General features: G+C 35.6%; 1 protein-coding gene and 1 long non-coding RNA gene across 12 annotated transcripts in view; both read right to left on the reverse strand.

The window, feature by feature from the left end:
- The window catches only part of LOC100768845 (protein diaphanous homolog 2), a 735817-nt gene that overhangs the window by 200386 nt on the left and 515360 nt on the right, over positions 1–20071 (reverse strand). For all 8 annotated transcript variants that reach the window (XM_027433000.2, XM_027432999.2, XM_027433003.2 and 5 more), the window contains one exon: positions 5015–5179. In XM_027433000.2, coding sequence (XP_027288801.1) covers positions 5015–5179 — 165 coding nt within the window. The remainder of the gene's footprint in view (positions 1–5014; positions 5180–20071) is intronic.
- Positions 17487–20071, reverse strand: part of LOC113830907 — a 61243-nt gene continuing 58658 nt past the window's right edge. For 2 of the 4 annotated variants that reach the window (XR_004771503.1, XR_004771501.1), the window contains one exon: positions 17487–17533. This is a non-coding gene — a long non-coding RNA (uncharacterized LOC113830907). Of the gene's footprint in view, positions 17534–17703; positions 17836–20071 lie in introns of those variants that run through there. The other 2 variants (XR_004771504.1, XR_004771502.1) reach the window with 1 other exon arrangement.

The raw sequence follows: 20071 nt of genomic DNA on the forward strand, positions 1-20071 counted from the left end.
TTTTTCTATACAAGGAACAATCCTGTCAGAAAAAAGAGGACATCCATTTCTAGCCCAAAGTAAATAGTCAAACAGAATATCACAGCTGATAGCTGACATCTTTTTGTAAAGGAGAAGTCAATGATAGCTATATATAATACACTCAAGTCTTTCTGACACAGCTGGGGAATAAGGAATTCTAGTCAAATATTCTATTCAATAAGGTTACCATATATTTTACATGGATCTCCGGTTTTCAAAGAGTTGCAATAGATCAAAAAACACCGAAGGCTATGTAGCTAGGGTGGTCCCAGCTGAGCTCAAAAGGGAATTATCTGGGTGTATGTGATTAACTAGAGGGAGTTGGTAGGCCCTTAGGGCTCTATTTGCATGACAGGATTTATGCTGGCATTTTATTTATTCCTGATTTCTGGGACAAGGAAGATCTAAGCTTCGATGACTGAACAAAAGAGAGGAAGGAGGGCAGTGAAGGGGTTTATGGTATTAGAAAGTATTTCAGGTAGCTAGGACTGAAAACACTTTTGAAAACATCTAAGGAGGAGGGGATCGGGAGAGAAGGGAAAGGAACTGTTTTTATGAAGTGTTCTATGAATCATGACTACTTATGCACTAAAGGATTTGTGGCAAAAAAAATTGGCACAGAAGGATATTATACCCTTGGACCTGTGGTCCATATTTCTGTGGAAGGCAACTCCAAACAGCTTTATCAGGAAAAAAATCTTGTCCAGCTGGGAACTAGAGAAATATATGATAAACTGGGAGAGGCAGTGACTTTTGTTTTGTTCAGTCTCCTAGCTGGCTTGTGGGCAAATGTCAAAGGGTAACCATAACATGTTGTCAGCATGTATGCATGTGTGTGGCTACTCCAGATGCGCCCACTGGAATATAGGCTATAGGAGTTTGAGTTCAGTTTGAACGTGGGGGGGGGAAGAGATTATTAGGAATGTTTGGATTATTGTTACTAAGGCAACCTGCTTCTGAATTCCTAAGCGATGAGACTTGGAGACCTTTAGCTTACAAGGAAAACTAAATTATTCAAGACGCACATGAGGATCTTGCAGTTTTTCAAGGTCATCTTCACAATATCAATTAGCAGTTTATTGGCAAAGAAAAGAGAAATAAACTTATGAGGCATCTACTAGAGGCTTGGGAGTGATAAGATTCTAGACAATGGTTTTATTACTGATTAAGACTTAGTTAAAAATGTATTTCATTTCTTACTAAGTCCATCATTTTTCCCTTTCTTTTTTAAGGGGTACTGTACTAACCATCCCTTTAAATGCCAAGAACTTGGGAGATGAGGGTTTTAAAATGTGTCACAGTAACTTAGTCCTCTTAGATTAGAAATTATTGACAATATTTTTATGTAAAAATTCTCCCTTGCCTCTTTAAATTTAAATTGCCTTTAATAAAAGGAGGAAAATTTTTCTGAATATTATCAATTTAGTCTCGAGTCTAACTAATTGAAGATGCTCATTTTCATTTTCCAGTTCCAGTTTAGACTCAGGGACAATCAAGGCATTGTCAAGGAGATGATGGCCTAAGACAGGTGAGGACTTCTTAAAATTAAGTGTGTCTATGGCCTGAGAAATGCCTCAGTGTTTCAGTGGATTGGCTGCTTTTCTAGAGGACTTAGGTTGACCTCCTATAAACTTCATGGTTGCTCACAACCATCTGTAACTCTAGATCTAGGCTTCTGAGGACACCAGGTATTCAAGTTATGAATAGACATGCATTCAGGCAGAACACTCATAAAATATGAGGTTTTAAAATAATTAGAGATTAGAGTTACACATCAAAATTTTAAGTATATCCATAAATGAACATGGTTATACAGAGATTCCAAACAAGAAGTTCAGATTTTTTTTTCATGTTGGTTGGATTTTCTTCTAGAATTAATGCAGTTTCCTATAACATTTCATATACTTCGAGCAGCCGCTTTTCTGTGTTTTGTTCTGTTTTTGTAAAATTAAAGGGGAAACTTGGCATTGTGGTGTATGCATGTAATCATAGCACTAACGAGATGGAGGCAGGAAGACCAATTAATTTGAGGCTAGCCTGAGCACATAAAACCATGTTTCAAAACAAAGCTAAGAGTTTAAAGGAATCATTTTTTTAACACAGATGGAAGTTTATTTCTGAGAACCACACATATTTGGCCTTAGTTGTTATAATTCCCTGTAGCAGCAACTAACTAGTTTAACAATTACATGATACTCTGTCAGACTTTCTTTAGTATTGATCCTAGATTACAAAAGTTTCTCTCTGCTCTGTCACAGTCTAGTATTTCTTAGGAACCCATTGTTTTTTTCTGCTTCTACCTTCCAGATTTGATGTTTCCTAATGTAGAAGGAATACAGTCAGTATTACAGTTAAGCTGGCACATGGTAGAGGTCTCAAACTAACATAGTGTCCACATTTAGAAAAAATTGGGAAAAAATTAGATTGAGTCAAAAACTATTTCAGAAGTAGCATTATTATTATACAATAACACAGAACTTCATGATAGCCTGTTACAATTCAGCCTCCTAACACTTCACCATTTTATTGCTTATTTAAGAGCTGTTACCAGGATTATTTATCAAATAAATTCTTACATGTATTTGTTTTGCTGGGGGAAAATCTCCTGGGATAATTAATAGTTATGAAAACATCTTTTTAGTTCAGTCAATACATTTAACAACTTTGCAAAGCTTTATTCCTATATTTCTAATATATGAAGTATAGAATGAGGACCATTCTATACGGAACAAATATTTATTCAGTTCCTGGGTAACATATTATTTATTAAAAACACTCACACACACAGACAGAAGCAGCAGGAAACTGACAGATTTAAAAGAGAAAAGAAGTCTTTTCTATAATTTATTTGGAGCTATGAAAGTTATTGAGGTAAAATACTAGCCTCAAACACTTTCCCAACAGCTGAAATTAATTTTTATATTGTATGGTGGTGAAACATATAAGGCTCACTGGTTTTGAATATTCTATTCAAAATATCTCAAAAGAAAAAAGGGTATTTGTGTAGTCAACTATTTGAACTAGTAGAGTGATTGAAGCATAAAGGAGATAAACAAAAAAACAATGTTTAGAAAGTATATAAATATGGAATTGAGGTTCTCCCATAAAACATTCAATTTGAATTTAAGAGTTATTAATTAATGTTGCCTATATGCCATTTTAAAAACTGATGAAATCTCAGGTAAAAGAACTAAAAAGGCAGTATACATTATGAAATTTGAGATGTTTTTAATTATATATATTATATATATCAGATACATATATATTTACATTTTGATTACCTTCAATATACTCACTAGCTGAATGATAGACAATATGAATGATATTAATAACAAAGAGCACCACTCCCTAGATATTACCTAATATCTTTTTCCATCATTTGAAAAAGGACTTCATCCGTAATGTCAGCTTCTTTTCTTTCTTTCTGTATTTCTTATCACTCAGAAGATAGCTCTCTCTGAGGAACCTTTTTTTGGTATGTGCATTTTGTTTATGCTACACATGCCAAATAGATCTCCCAAGATGAAACTCTGAGCTCATTTGGAAGTCATTTTTGGTAGCACATGAATCAGAACTCTTATTTTCTTCTCAGCACTACTGGTATTTTATTGCTTCCATCTATAGTCCAATATGCTTTTAGCGCTAAGAACCCTGAGGCCAAACACACAAAGCACTAAGAAAATGGGAACTTCTAGCGATTCCAATTTTTGTCTCTCTTTCAGGGTTCTTCTCTCCCCTGAGAGAGTGAAATCACTTTAAGCTCACCATGAAACAGGTACATGGTGAGCATCAGTGATTGCCTGATGCTGGAGATGTTGATTTAGGAGTCTTTGACTTATAGGTCAGGTGTAAAACCCTTAAACATGCTTGTCAAAGTCTGCTGGTCAAATTCCTATGGATTTTTCCAGACTCTGCTCAAATGTCAAGGTCCTTATGAAGGCTTTTCTGGCCACCACAGGCAGAATTAGGCAATTCCTACTTTGTATTATTACTATATCCTAGCATATTTCTATATGTCAGGACACAGTAAATTCTAATGCATGTACTGGCTGTACTCACGGAATGGAGACAAACTATTTCTTCCCTTTATTTCTGGCCCAGAACATCAAATCATGTTGATTCTCAATAAATAATTGAAAGAATGGTCAGAGAATGAATAATAATACCCTTCATCTGCACATTATAGATTACAGGAAATCAATGCTCAGAGAGGTTATATGAGCAAACCCAAGTTCAAGACTGTCAATAAGTTGCACACCAAGTTTGCATGTCAGTTAAGTTATGCACAGTAAGCGATTAACAATAATGATGAAAGAAATAAATTATAGCAGTATCTTAAGATAAACGTTATTTAAAACCTTTGAGTTGTTTACCTCTTGAATCTTTTATTTAATTATTGAGATCTATAATTGATCTGAACTACAGAAAGTAAAACTACTGATAGGAGTGTTGTTCATGTGTTATAACTTTTATATTTTGAAAATTGATTACTTCTTATGAGCTATCATATTGTTAGCAGATCAGATTACTAATTATAGGTGAGCTGAAAAGTTAAATACGTGTCTTCATTAAGGGTCAAAGGCCAACCTCAGCTTTTATTCTCAGCAAAGACTTGAAAAGTAATTATGGTATTTAACAAAGTTTGGTGTACTTTGTACTATTATCAGAGTTGTTGATTCAACTGCTGAGATATACCCTGATTTGTATCTTAAGAACTAGGAAGTGGTTCCTCCAAGCCTATTCTTATCTAACATTGTCTAAACCATTTAATGGGACAATATCACTGACTAACAGAGTCCCACTTAACAAATAACTGTTTGAGTGAAAAGAGCACACCTCAAATGACAAATAGTGTGGCTGTTAACTGACTTTCCTTCAGGAGAATAAAAATCTATAACCTGAAATCAGTACAGTTATTAGATATATAAAGATATCAATACAAGTTCAAAAAATAAACAACATGACTCACCATGTTTTAAAATATACTACTCACCAAAAATAGGGTTCTGAAGTTGTTGAGATCACCAAAAAAGTCTTCTATGGCTACTGTGTTTGGGTCAAAAATGAAGTATTCTCCCAGGTTCTCATAGAGCTTCACCATATTGTTGTGCATGGTCGACAGTTTTTCATATTGCTCTCTGGCATTCTTTGTAAAGCTGTAATTTGCGTTAAGGAATGTGGTCCAATGATATTTCAGAGGTAGCCACTAGATGACAAATCTTAATAAAACCATTTCTTCTGTAAATATATTTATATATTTGTTTACTAGAACTGCCATTATAAAGTACTTTCAACAACACGGTTTATTTTTTTTTTCACACATCCAGAGGCTAGAATTCTGAGTGAAAAGTATTGGGATATTTAGTTTCTTATGCAGTCTCTCTCTCTTGGGCTTGAAGATTGCTGCCTTCTTATTGTGTCCTCATATAATTGTTCACCTGTTTGGTTGTGTGTTTTCAAATCCCCATTTCTTAAAAAGTCACCTGTCATGTAGCATTAAGATATACCTTACAATTTTTTAAATGTTTATTACCCTTTCAAGGCTCTTTCTACAAATATACCTTTTCTGAGGAACTTTCAGTTCTGAGGAACTTAGTTGTCTAGCCTTCAATACATGACATATGGGGTGTGCAAGACATGTCATACAATTCAGTACAAGAGTTTCTATAGTTATATTGCTTACCAAGTTTGAAAATCTTTCAATTGGACAGAAATATTTAATGTATAACATGTATACATGTTTGTTAGAATATGTTTGCTAAATATACATCAGAAAACTACCTCCATTTCTACATGTGGGAATTTATACATTTATACACATGCAGAAATACATACAAAATATACATAGCCCATATGAAAAGGGAAGGAACAGAAGGAAGAAAGGTCTCTCTGACATTCCTTTCACGTTCTTCCTCTAAAGCAGTCCAAAAGAGAATTTTTTGAATTACCATGTGAACAAGTCCTAAGACTGTCAATTCAGAGATGCCCACTGAATACCTGTAGGAAAAGGATGCCGTTGCCTCTGAAGAACATCATAGAGAAACACCTGAGTGTGTCTTGTTGAATTGCTCCCATTTTACATACCATTTTTTCTCATTGATGATTCTCCATGACAGTGTATCCTTCTTCAAATGTTATGCTTAAAATATACACTGATCCCTCATTGGCATTTTCATTTTGTCATCTCTCATGTCATATAAAATGTAAATAGCCATGTGATGGCTCATGCTTGTAATCACACATTCAAGTTTAACCTGTGCTATACAGCAAGACCTTGTCTAAAATTAAAACTATATATAATTATCTATCTATCTACCTACCTATCTCTATCAAACACTGTTTTAGAACTATTGAAAATGAACCTTTTATAACTAATAAATATAAAACCATGAATGTGCTGACAAAATTTCGAGGTCTGGTGTAAGTTTGATGAATATTTAAGAATATTTGTTTCTTGTCTTTCCTCTTTGGCTACATAATTGTTGAATGCTAATTCATAAGAGTGATTGAGAGAACAGTAAGGGAATAATTATGAAGAAAAGAGGAAGCCAAATAAATATTTAAAAACTAGAGTTAGGTTAAAAATTAAAGTTAAAAATGGTTGGTGATCACAGAAGTAAAATTGTAACATGGGTGCAAATGTATTTTGGTTGGCATACCACTCTTGTTTTACTATTGGAAACAATGCAGAAATCAGGCCATTTCCCTAAAATTACTTTGTAACTGACACTTACAGTATATACCATGATTTCAGAAATGATGTATCATTTATCCATGGTCTTTTTGATATTACTTAACTATTAACATTCACTCTCTTCTAACAAGTGTAATTAAATCATTCAACCCTCAAACCTATTTTGACATTAATAGACCTGAAAGAATGAATACTTTTGTAACTGCCTTTTTCATAAAATGCACATGCTTCCTATACATTTTTATTTTATTAATGAAGAGTATCACCATATAATTTTTGATTTTAACACTGTGTACAGATATTAAACATCCTGTTTCAGTGGAGCAGAATTTAGACACTAGTCTTTATTTCTAAGCACAGAATTAAAGTGATTGTTTTATTTCCTTAAACACCCCTCAACACACACAAAGGGAAAAAAAGAAAAAAAATAAGACTCATGCCAGAAACTTACTGGGCAGAAACAAATTGCAAAGGTCACTTATGTGCAATTATTTGCAATGCAGATTACTAAAATATATATTTCAGGATGCTCAACCTCTGTAAACCAGTGGAGAAGTGAAAGCTAACAAGAAAGACAAAGGTCTTATCCAACTCATTTATCCTGGTATACTTTTTTGGAGGCTAAAATATGTGAGTGTAGTGATATACAATTTTACCAATTTGTTTTTACAGGCCTAAAAATGATTTCAAAAATACTGTGTTCCAAAGTGAGAAGTTACAGAATTCTATGAATAGTTTCTTTGCAGTAACAAATGGAAAGCAGCATGGCTTTACTTATCTTTACAGTTATTATTCTCTAAAAGAGATAGATGTTTCAGCCCTGAAATATTTCACAATCACAATCATGCCACCAAATCGTACATGGGATTCCACATTAAAACAAAAAGAACTGAGCATGCTGGTCATGGTGTTACCCACTTTGAGAAAAAGCTGGTAGACCTCTGTGAGTTTGAGGCTAGCATGTTCTACCAAGCCAGCTGTGGCTCTACAGTGAGTATCTGTCTCAAAAACAAATATGAATAAAAAACAAACAAACAAAAAAGAAAACCAAAACTAAACCTAAAAGACATAAAGAGAAAGATTTTAACTATATAGCTCTTTGTATACAATGTTACTTTTTCATGCCTTTATTTTAATTATAAAACTTAATTTTTGAATTGCCACTAATGCAAGATCTTATTTAGCACTTGTTATTGATGAAATAATAATCAAAGCCTTAGTCTCTATCCTGAATAAGTTAATATCCTAATATTACAAATAATAATTGCATCCTCAATTGACGTTTGTATATGACTAAAAATATAAAACACACTTTTCTTTGTATTATGTTCCATATTTTTTTCAAATCAACTTTTTCTCTAAAGCAATGAAATTGCACTGTTATAGTTTTAATTTGTGGGCATTAAATAGAAGTCACTCATCCATACAATGTTTGCACACTTGCCACTAAATAAATGAAATGGAATAAGAAACAATATATTTTTCGTGTATGTAATGGGTGACTCACACAACTGTAGCTACTAGGGAGGCTGAGGCAGGAGGAATTTCTACTTATGTGTAAGATGAAGTAAGTATCTCCTTAACTGGAATATGTCTATAGAGAAGGTCAGAAGTATGTTTTATTAGCAGAGACTTAAACTGTTCCTATTCCATGTGACTATTTAAGATTGAGGATAACCGATTTCAGGACATATGCTGTAGAATACTGTGAATGACTTACTAGGTCGAAAATTTTGCTCTAAGCTGGGTTTTGAGAACACTCAAAAGAAGCAGATGGCCAGGTTCAGAATGCAGGAAGATGCAGAGGGAAGTTTTATGGTGGGCACAGCGTGGAACTATAGTCAACTTCTACCATAGTTCTCTCAGGTTCCACTTAAGACATTTGTAAGAATGACAACATCATGGGGCATTTACTCCTGAATGTCCAGATACATTGGCTTAGATGCCACAGAACAGTGACCAAAGCTCTAACAATATTAAAGAGTAGGGTTCTATGAGGTCTAGTTTCTGCTGGGTTCAAAAGATTCAATGCATACTTCCATCTATTCAAAAACCCTGAACTATTCAGGGAACTCTGGGAAAGCCATGAACTTTCTATGAAGAGGGTAATTCAAGGTAATTTACATGCCACATTAAATATACTTGTGTGGTGGTGAGGTAGCACAGATCCATCATATAAAGTAATCAAATATAAGAGAGCAAAAAAGTCATTTCAAACTCCTTTCCTTTCACTAGACTGCTTTCAAATTCTTTGTACAATAAAGAAAACTCTTCAGAACTTTTAAACATGGAACTTAATTAAGAAACTCAGAACTAGACAGGTGGTGGTTTGCATGCCTTTAACCCCAACACAAAAGAGGCAGAGGCAAGTGGATCTCTTGAGTTGGAGGCCTTGGAGTTGGAGGTGGATCTACTTGTTCTGTAGACCAAGCTGGTCTTAAACTCACAGAGATTCGCCTGCCTTTGTCTGCTAAGTGCTGGGACTAAAGGTGTGCACCACCACTATCTGGCTATCAAAAGCTTTGATCATTTATATTTTTGTGGCTATGTATAAATTTCTAAAGCTCACATGCCTATTGAGTTAAAAAACAGTATGGACTTAAAATTCAACTTGAGAAATCCAAATTTCCTCCATAGTGCTCACATAGAAAGAAAATTATTTTCTTTTTACTTCAATGTACATTTTATAGCTATTTGGGCTCTTAAAAGCAGTTACATCTACCTGCCAATGCCTGGATGCTCTCCAACTGGAAACAGAACTATTTCAGATGAGGTAGAGAAAACTGTTTCTCATTTTACTTAACTTTGATGGACAGAGTAATTATTAGTAAAGAAAAAGTGTTTTATTGTAAGTGGAATGAGCATTAGCAGAGCACAGGGGGTGAAGGAGTCTATATATCATGTGGCTAATTGAGTCAAATCAGTTCTTAAAACTTTCATCTTTGTAGGCAGCACATTAGTTACTAACAATTTTAATAAAAGCTTGAAATATTAAATATCATTGCTGGTGGATTGTTGGAGAACATAGAAAAATCAATTTGAGATCCACTTAACCTTCACACAAATTTTGGTAGCAACATGGTATAATTGCCCATTTAAATAAAAGGATGTCATAAATGCAGACTCTATTGAAAAATAGTGTTTGTAATTTTTATAACATCAGAAAAATTCCCATAAAGTCTAAAAATAAATATGAACTTTCCATATAACTTGAATAATTTCTACTGAGAAATTAGTATTTCAAATAATTAACTGTAAAATATTATTGTCGCAACTAGTTGAAAATCACATAAAAACTATATATTGTCTGGTGAATGCATCTTGACAAATATTTTAAAATATGAAACATTAATAAGAATAGTATGTACAGCATTGCGTATTACTATAATACTCCATGATAGCTCTAGATATGGAATAAATTTTCTTTTAAAACTCTTATTACAAAATGGAGGCAGAGAACATTTGAGTAATAGAAGATTTCCTATTAAGGATATTGAGCTCAAATTCCAAGTTTTGAAAATATAGAATGCATTTATAGTGCCAGAGGGATATATTTTGTAATAACCAGACTTTTCCACAGATAGACTGAACAATCTAGATTTTAAAATGTTTTAAAATCAGCTTCTACACAAACAGAAGTCCACCCTGTAGTTTTCCTTTTGTCTATTCTTTATCCAATCCATTTTGCGCATTTATTAAGTGCCTACTATGCACCAAATATCTTTTAGAGAATGAAAGCACAGCTATCAATTTTAAAGGTCATTGCTTTTCTAGAAATAAGTTTACTCGGGATTCCGGGCCCCCACAGAGTGCAGAGTCCAGAGGTGAGCTGATCTGGCCCCTAACTTGGACCCAACTTACGCCTGCCCGCCCTGGCAAATCCCGCCCTGGGAACTGCAGGCAGACAGAATCGGTCCCTGAGGACCTTGGGATCCTGTCTCCGCTGAGATCGCTAGGCCATTCTGGTCCCCCAGAGAGTGCAGAGGTGAGCTGATTCTGCCCCTAACTTGGGCCCAACTTCCATCTGCCCACCCTGGCAAATCCTCCCCAGGAATCTTCGACAGGATGACTCGAACCCTGAGGACCAAGTAACTCAGAGTCTGCTGACATCTCTGAGCCAGTGCTGATCTCACCCATCTGGAGAGCCAGTGCCTCAGACCTGCCTGCACCCAACTTGAAACGCATTAGAGTATCAAAGTCAATTGCACACACCTGAAGAGAACACCAGAACCATACACACCAGGAAAAGAAGTGATACCAGCTGTACCCACTGGAACAAGAGATGGGAAGACAACAATATAAGAACACATCCAACAACAGGAAAACCAATATGATACCACCAGAGTCTAGGGACTATACACCAGCAAGACATGAACATCCCAACACAGAAGAAGCAGAAGAGAGCAACTTTAAAAACAACTTCATGGAAATGATAGAGAATCTAAGAGAGGAAATCAGAAAATCCTTCAGAGAAATGGAAGAAAAGACAAACCAAAAGATGCAAGAAATCAAGGAAAGCCAAGAAAATACAATGAAACAGCTGAAGGAAACAGTTCAGGACCTGAAAACTGAATTAGAGACAATAAAGAAAACACAAACTGAGGGAATTCTGGAAGTGGAAAGCTTAGTAAACAATCAGGAACCACAGATGCAAGCATAAACAATAGAATACAAGAGATGGAAGACAGAATCTCAGATGCTGAAGACAAACTAGAGGAAATAAACTCGTCAAGCAAAGAAAATCTGAAGTCTAACAAAACCATAACACAAAATATTCAGGAAATTTGGGACACCGTGAAAAGACCAAACCTAAGGATAATAGGTATAGAAGAAGGTGAAGAAACCCAACTCAAAGTTGCAGAAAACATATTCAATAAAATCATAGAAGAAAACTTTCCCAACCTAAAGAAAGGCATGCCAATGAAAGTACAAGAAGCCTACAGAATGCCAAATAGAGTGGACCACAAAAGAAAGTCCCCTCGTCACATAATAATTAAAACACCAAACGTACAGAATAAAGAAAAAGTATTAAGAGCAGTAAGGGAAAAAGGCCAAGTAACATATAAAGGCAAACCTATCAGAATTACACCAGACGTCTCCATGGAAACTCTGAAAGCCAGAAGGACCTGGATAGATATTCTACCAACTCTGAGAGAACATGGATGCCAGCCCAGACTACTATGCCCAGCAAAGCTTTCAATCACTATAAATGGAGAAAACAAGATATTCCACAACAAAACCAGATTTAAACAATATGTAACCACTAATCCAGCCCTACAGAAAGTACTGGAAGGAAAACTCCAACCTAAGGAAATTAACTACACTTGCATAAACATAGGCAATAGATAATCCCACTCTACAAAAACACAAAATAAAAGGCAGGGTAAATCCACATACAATACCAGTACCAACAACAAACCAAAAACAAACAAGAATAAACACTGAATGGAACTTAATTTCCCTCAATATTAATGGTCTTAACTCGCCTATAAAAAGACACAGGCTAACAGATTGGATACTAAGACAGAATCCATCCTTCTGTTGCATACAAGAAACACACTTCAAATTCAACAACAGACATTACCTCAGAGTAAAGGGTTGGGATAAGATACTCCAATCAAATGGACCCAAGAAACGTGCTGGGGTAGCTATCCTTGTATCTAACAAGATAAACTTCAAACTAAAATCAATCAAAAGAGATGAAGAAGGTCATTTCATATTCATCACAGGAAAAATCCATCAGGAAGAAGTCTCAATTCTAAACATCTATGCCCCAAATTCATAAAAGAAACATTATTAAAACTCAAATCACAAATAAGGCCTCACTCCACTCTTACCCCTGGACAGGACCACCAGACAGAAACTTAACAAAGAGACAAAGGAACTAACAGAAGTTATAACCCAATTGGGATTAACACATGGAACCTTCTCAAAAATCGACCACATTCTTGGCAACACAGCAAACCTCAACAGGTACATGCTTTAAAGATAGAAATCAAAAACAAATCAAAGTGCAAAAAACCTACCAACTCATGGAAATTGAACAACATGCATTTGCAACATTCCTGGGTCAAGGAAGAAATAAAGAAATTAAAGACTTCTTAGAATTCAATGAAAATGTTGACACAACATACCCAAACTTATGGGACACTTTGAAAGCAGTACTAAGAGGAAAGTTCATAGCTCTAAGTGCTCACATGAAGAAACTAGAGAATAGCCACACCAGAGATCTGACATCACAGCTTAAAGCTCTAGAAAAAATGGAAGCAAATTCATGCCGGAGGAGCAGATGACAGGAAATAATCAAACTGAAGGCAGAAATCAATAAAGTCGAAACAAAGAAAACAATTCAAAGAATCAATATAACATAGCGTTGGTTCTTTTAGAAAATCAGCAAAATAGACAAACCTTTATCCAGATTAACCAAAAGACAGACAGAGATCATGCAAATTAATAAAATCAGAAGTGAAAAGGGGGACATAACAACGGACACTGAAGAAATCCAGAGAATCTTCAGGTCATACTTTGAAAACCTGTACTTCACAAAATTTGAAAATTTAAAGGAAATGGACAATTTTCTGGATAGTTATCACTTACCAAAATTGAATCAAGAACAGATAAGCAACTTAAACAGACCTATAACCTCTAAGGAAATAGAAGCAGTCATCAAAAGTCTCCCAACCAAAAAAAGCCCGGGGCCAGATGGATTCACTGCAGAATTCTACCAGAAATTCAAAGAAGTGCTAATACCAATACTCCTCAAATTGTTCCACAAAATAGAAGCAGAAGGGACATTGCCAAACTCTTTTTACGAGGCTACAATAACCTTGATACCCAAGCCACACAAAGACACAACTAAGAAAGAGAACTACAGACCAATATCCCTCATGAACATTGATGCAAAAATTCTCAATAAAATCCTAGCAAATCGAATACAAGATCATATCAGAGAAATCATCCACCATGATTAAGTAGGCTTCATCCCAGGGAAGCAAGGATGGTTCAACATAGGAAAATCTATCAATGTAATCCACCATATAAACAGACTGAGGAAAAAAAACAACACATGATCATCTCACTAGATTCAGAAAAAGCCTTTGACAAAATCTAACACCCCTTCATGATAAAGGTCTTGGAGAAATCAGGGATAACAGGAACATACCTCAACATAATAAAAGCAATATACAGCAAGCCAACAGCCAACCTCAAATTAAATGGAGAGAAACTCAATCCAATTCATCTAAAATCAGGACAAGACAAGGCTGTCCACTCTCGCCATACCTCTTCAATATTGTCTTTGAAATCCTAGCTAGAGCAATAAGACAACAAAAGGAGATCAAGGGAATACAAATTGGAAAGGAGGAAGTCAATCTCTCACTATTTGCAGACGATATGATAGTCTACATTAGTGACTTTAAAAACTACCAGGGAACTCCTACAGCTGATAAACACCTTCAGCAAAGTGGCAGGATACAAGATCAACTCAAAAAAATCCGTAGCCCTACTATACACCAATGACACATTGGTGGAAAGAAATCAGAGAAACATCACCCTTTACAATTGCCACAAACAACATAAAGTAACTTAGGGTAACACTAACCAAAAGAGTGAAAGACCTGTACCATAAGAATTTTGAGTCTCTAAAGAAAGAAATTAAAGAAGATATCAGAAAATGGAACGATCTCCCATGCCCTTAGATAGGTAGGATCAACATAGTAAAAATGGCAATCTTGCCAAAAGCACTCTACAGATTCAATGCAATCCCCATCAAAATCCCAACCCAATTCTTCACAGACCTTGAAAGAACAATTCTCAACTTTATATGGAGAAACAAAAGACCCAAGATAGCCGAAACATCCCTATACAATAAAGGAACTTCTGGAGGCATCACCATCCCTGACTTCAAGCTGTATTACAGCGCTACAGTCCTGAAAACAGCTTGGTATTGGCACAAAAATAGACTGGTAGACCAATGGAATAGAATTGAAAACCCTGATATTACCCCACACACCTATGACCACCTGATTTTTGACAAACAATCCAAATTTATAACGATGGAACAAAGAGAACATCATCAACAAATGGTGCTGGCATAACTGGTTGCAGACATGTAGAAGACTGCAGTTAGACCCAAGCCTATCACCTTGCACAAAACTTAAGTCAAAATGGATCAAAGATCTCAACATAAATCCAGCTACACTGAACCTATTAGAAGACAAAGTGGGAAATACCCTTGAATTAATCGGTACAGGAGACCGCTTCCTGAACATTACACCAGTAACACAGACACTGAGGTCAACAATTGATAAATGGGACCTCCTGAAACTGAGAAGCTTCTGTAAGGCAAAGGAGACAGTCAGCAAGACAAAATGGCAGCCCACAGACTGGGAAAAGATATTCACCAACCCCACATCTGACAGAGGGCTGATCTCCAAAATATACAAAGAACTCAAGAAGCTAGTCTCCAAACACCAAACAATCCAATTAAAAAGTGGGGTACAGAACTAAATAGACAATTCTCAATAGAGGAATCTAAAATGGCTGAAAGACACATGAGAAAGTGTTCAACATCCTTAGTCATCAGGGAAATGCAAATCAAAACATCTCTGAGATAGTATCTTACTCCTGTCAGAATGGCTAAAATAAAAAATACCAATGACAGTTTATGCTGGAGAGGATGGGGAGAAAGAGGAACACTCCTTCACTGCTCGTTGGAGTGCCAACTTGTACAGCCACTGTGGAAATCAGTATGGCTACTCCTCAAGAAAATGGGAATGATCTACCACAAGATCCAGCAATTCCACTCCTAGGCATATACCCAAAAGAAGCACATTCATATAACAAGGACATATGTTCAACCATGTTCATAGCAGCATTATTTGTAATAGCCAGAAACTGGAAGCAGCCTAGATGCCCGTCAACCAAAGAATGGTAGAGAAAATGTGGTACATTTACACAGTGGAGTACTACACAGCAGAAAAAATAATGGAATCTTGAAATTTGCAGGAAAATGGATGGAACTCGAAGAAACCATTCTGAGCGAGGTAACCCAATCACAAAAAGACAAACATGATATGTACTCACTCATATGTGGTCCTGCTTTATGATACATAGTAGTGACCATGCTTTATCAGAGCTGTTTTTAATGATGTTGCTCAGAATGGTTTCCTCCCAGATGATGACTGAGAAGCTAATTAAAAAAAATGGTGCCAAGTACCACAAGAGTAACAGAACTGTGCTGTTTTCTGGGATTTTGTTTTTTACTTTTTTGGTTGTTGTTGTTTGGTTTTTTGTTTTTGATTTTTTTTGTTTTTTGTTTTTTGCTTTTTAAATGGAGTGTGCTGGATGTTTCTACAATTTTGTTCAAATGACTGCAGAACCTGGAAAAGCTGTTGCTGCTATTGATGCATAACATATTGCCATTATTGCTCTCTCTCTCTCTCTCTCTCTCTCTCTATATATATATATATATATATATATATATATATTAATGAAACTCAAATATGTGATGAATCCAAGGTGTTTCAGAGAGTGCTCCCCTGTGCATGCAAATTTGATTTCATCTTTAGTAAGTAGTAAAGTTATATGCTTGCCAAAAAAATAAATAAAAGAGTGACACACTGGAAGACAAATGTCACACAATTTAAATTTTATGTGTTATCTAGAAATGATGAACTTATGGGAACAGAGAGCAGAATTGTGGCTATTAGGCTTCAATGTGGGTTTTAAACAATGGGGAAACAATTGGTTTAAGGATATAAAACTGCAGTTGGACAAGAGGCATGGACTATGTGAAGTCTTGAGGTCTACTGAGAGCATGATAAATATGGTTGATAACAATACGCTATATTTTAAAAGTTGTGAGATAGTATACTTTAAGTGTTCTCAAAACAAAACAGATGAATATATGTGATATACCATGTTAATTGGTTTAATTTAGCCATGCCATTGTTAACATACTGTATTGTGTATCATAATTGTGCATGACTTTATTTATGAACTAAATAAATGAATGAAAAAAAGAAATAAGTTTACTCTGACCAAAAAATCACAAATTATATTTTAAATTGCAAATCAAAACATGTGGTTAAAATTCATAAGCTGCCCAATAAATGTACATTTGGGTCCAATAAAACTCAATCTTGGGAGACACAGAAGTAGAGCACAAGACTAGTAGTGCAACAATAAGAATGGAATTTAAGCTGAGAGCTGAATGTGGACAACCAGTTGAAGGAGCACTGAGGGTGAGAATAAATGAAGAGTATTAAATATTCTAGAATCACAAAAAGTACTAACATCTACAATACTAAAGTCCATGAAGCAAATGGAAGAGAGAAAACAACTAAAGAAGCAAGTAGGGACAATATTTCATGAGGCTTATAGATTTTCTTAAAAAAATTAATTAGAAAGAAGATTATTTTACATGTCAATCTCAGGTCCCTCTCCCTCCCCTCCTCCCGTGCCACCCTACCTATCCCATACCCTTTCTGCTCCCCAGGGAGGGTGAGGCCTTCCTTAGGTGGTCTTCAAAGTCTGTCATATCCTTTGGGATAGGACCTAGGCCAACCCTCTTGTGTCTAGGCTCAGGGAGTATCCCTCCATGTGGGATGGGCTCTCAAAGTCCATTCCTATGGTAGCAATAAGTACTGATCCACTACAAGGGGCCCCATTGATTTCCAAGGTCTCCTCACTGACACTCACATTCAGGGATTCTGGATAATTCCCATGCTGGTTTCCCAGCTATCAGTCTGGGGACCAAGAGGTCTCCCTTGTTCAGGTCAGCTGTTTCTGTGTGTTTCACCAGCCTGGTATGGACCCCTGAGAGCAAGATAAGACATGCTATAATAGAGGGAGACATTATAGGTTTAAAGAGAAATCAGGCACTAGGGAAATGTCGGGAGAGCTACAAAGATGACACCAACTAATAATCTAAGCAACATAAGAGAATCTACCTTAAATGCCCTTCCCTGATAATGAAATTGATGACCAATTCATATGCCATTGTATAGCCTTCATCCAGCAGCTGGTGGAAGTAGAAGCAGACACCCACAGCTAAACCTTGAACTGAACTGATATCCAGTTGCAGAGAAGGAGGACTGATGAGTCTTTTTGATGTTTTACTGAGGAAAATGTCATTGAACAGTTTAAAGAAGTAGTAGTCAGACAACCAAAATTTACAACCGAAACTTATAGGTTTAAGGGAATAAACATGGAAAATAAAACAAGTGTATGTTAAGGTTTTGAAGTGTTCCTTGTAAGCAGTGAATAATCACTGTTTTCTATACAGAGAGGTAATGTCATACTATGAATTTAGCTAGAAACACAAATGAAGATGGTACAGAAAGTATGAAACTGGTGCAGAGAGAGCAGCACTTAGCAAGCCTACAGACTTGCCCTGCAAATAGAACATCAGGGATGGATGTTTGAATATAATAAACACATGGAAAGCCAGACATGGTTGTACAACCCTGTAGTCTCAGAATCGAGGAGGCAGAGGCAAAAAGATTGAGAGTTCAAGGCTAACCTGGGTTATATAGTGAGATCTTAAGAATGAAAACAGAAATGGAGGAGGTATATTCCATGAGCTATGAATAACTACATAGGTGCAGTTAGAAGTAATTGCAAAAGAGGATGTCACTTGAGTTTTGAGTGTGTGAGACTCCAAGTATGTTTTTCATAAGTTTAAAAACAATTACTTTATACTTTTTAATTATGTATATAGGTGGGTATGTAAACATTAGCTCAGAGGATAGAAGAGGGCATTGAATGACCCTGGAGCTGGAGTTACAGGTGGTTGTGAGCTGTCTAACATGGTTTCTGGGCACTTAAATCATCCAGTCCTCAACTGTTAATTACTGAGGCATCTCTAGATACATAACAGGATATTTTTTTAAAAAAAAATAAAAATAAAAATAATTAAAAAATGACAATTTGAATGCCAAGAGAGGAAACACTATTTAGAGGGAGAGATTGGCTAGTTTTGAACATACTGAGCTTAAGACATCCATGAAATATATGGATGGCTTCTCAAAGGGAGTTGAGCTATGTGGGTAACTTGGTTAAACAGAGATTTGGAATAAGCAGTAGAGACCACTGGAAAGTCAAAGCAAGATACAGAAGCTGGAAGACTCATCTTGTGTTATCATATCTTGATAGGAATGATGTATTGTTCTTATGTTGGTTCAAAGAATACACTTTTAGTCCAAATAAGACTGGCTTAATATACTACTTCATCCCTAATAAAGAAAGAATATTCTGGCAAGTCTAGTTAGCAGACTAAAATATCAAATTCTGTAGTTAAAACTTCGAGTGAAGGGCTAGAGAGATGGCTCAGCAGTTAAGAGCACTGGCTGTTCTTCCAGAGAACTCAGGTTCAGTTCCCAGCAACCACATGGTAGCTTACAGCTGTCTGTATGTAAGTCAAGTACCAGGGATCTGACACCTTCACACCAATGCACATAAAATAAAGATTTAAAAAAAAACTTTCTAAATGAATTGTCACTGTGACCTTGGTCAAACAGTAGGCAGACTGAATTTTCTTGTTTTGTGTAGTAACAAAATTAAGGAGTCAGGGAACAAAACATTTCAAGAAATGCTACAGATTCAATAACAACCATGTATGTTTACAAAATTTGTTAGGAATGGTGAGACAAAGTATAGGAAAATCACTCCTTGTTTTTATTTTTTCAATCTCTGTGTGTTTTAATATCTATGGCATTTACATACTTCTGATACAACCTTGTATGCATGTATACATATTTGAGTTACTGTGCCCTTTAATATGATTCTTTGAATTCTCAGGCATTGTGTTTTCCATTTTCCCTGATTGTATCAGTACTTTCCCTATATTTATTTGCCAAGTGCCTATTTCAGGTTTTCAAATTGTAATACTGAATCAGAAATAGTTTCATCATGTACTTTTAATTAGCTAGTACCTTCACTTTCAGGCTTGATTTTACCATTCTTGTTCATTTTATTTACTTAACTGCAACTACCAACAAAGTAAACAAATGGGAAAAGACAACACTATCCACTGTAAAGCTTTAACAACTGTGACATGACAGATCTAGATCCTTTCCTTGCCCATTTGTCACGAGTAGATTGATCTATAGGACTCATTTCCCATAATTTGGTTGCAAATCAAAGACATTACCATAGAAATCCTTCATGGGTCAATCTAGCTTTAAAATACCAGAGTGTATAAATATCAAGGTAAAGTAGAAACACAACCATTTTGGAAAAGGTGTGTATAGTGAAAGGTTTCATTCAAAAGAGAAACAAACAGCAACCAGAGCCATCTTATACATATATACATATATATAAATATATGTACACATCTATGCCATATATCTGAGT

This window comes from Cricetulus griseus, chromosome X, assembly GCF_003668045.3.
Source record: "Cricetulus griseus strain 17A/GY chromosome X, alternate assembly CriGri-PICRH-1.0, whole genome shotgun sequence".
Classification (NCBI taxonomy): Eukaryota; Metazoa; Chordata; class Mammalia; order Rodentia; family Cricetidae; genus Cricetulus; species Cricetulus griseus.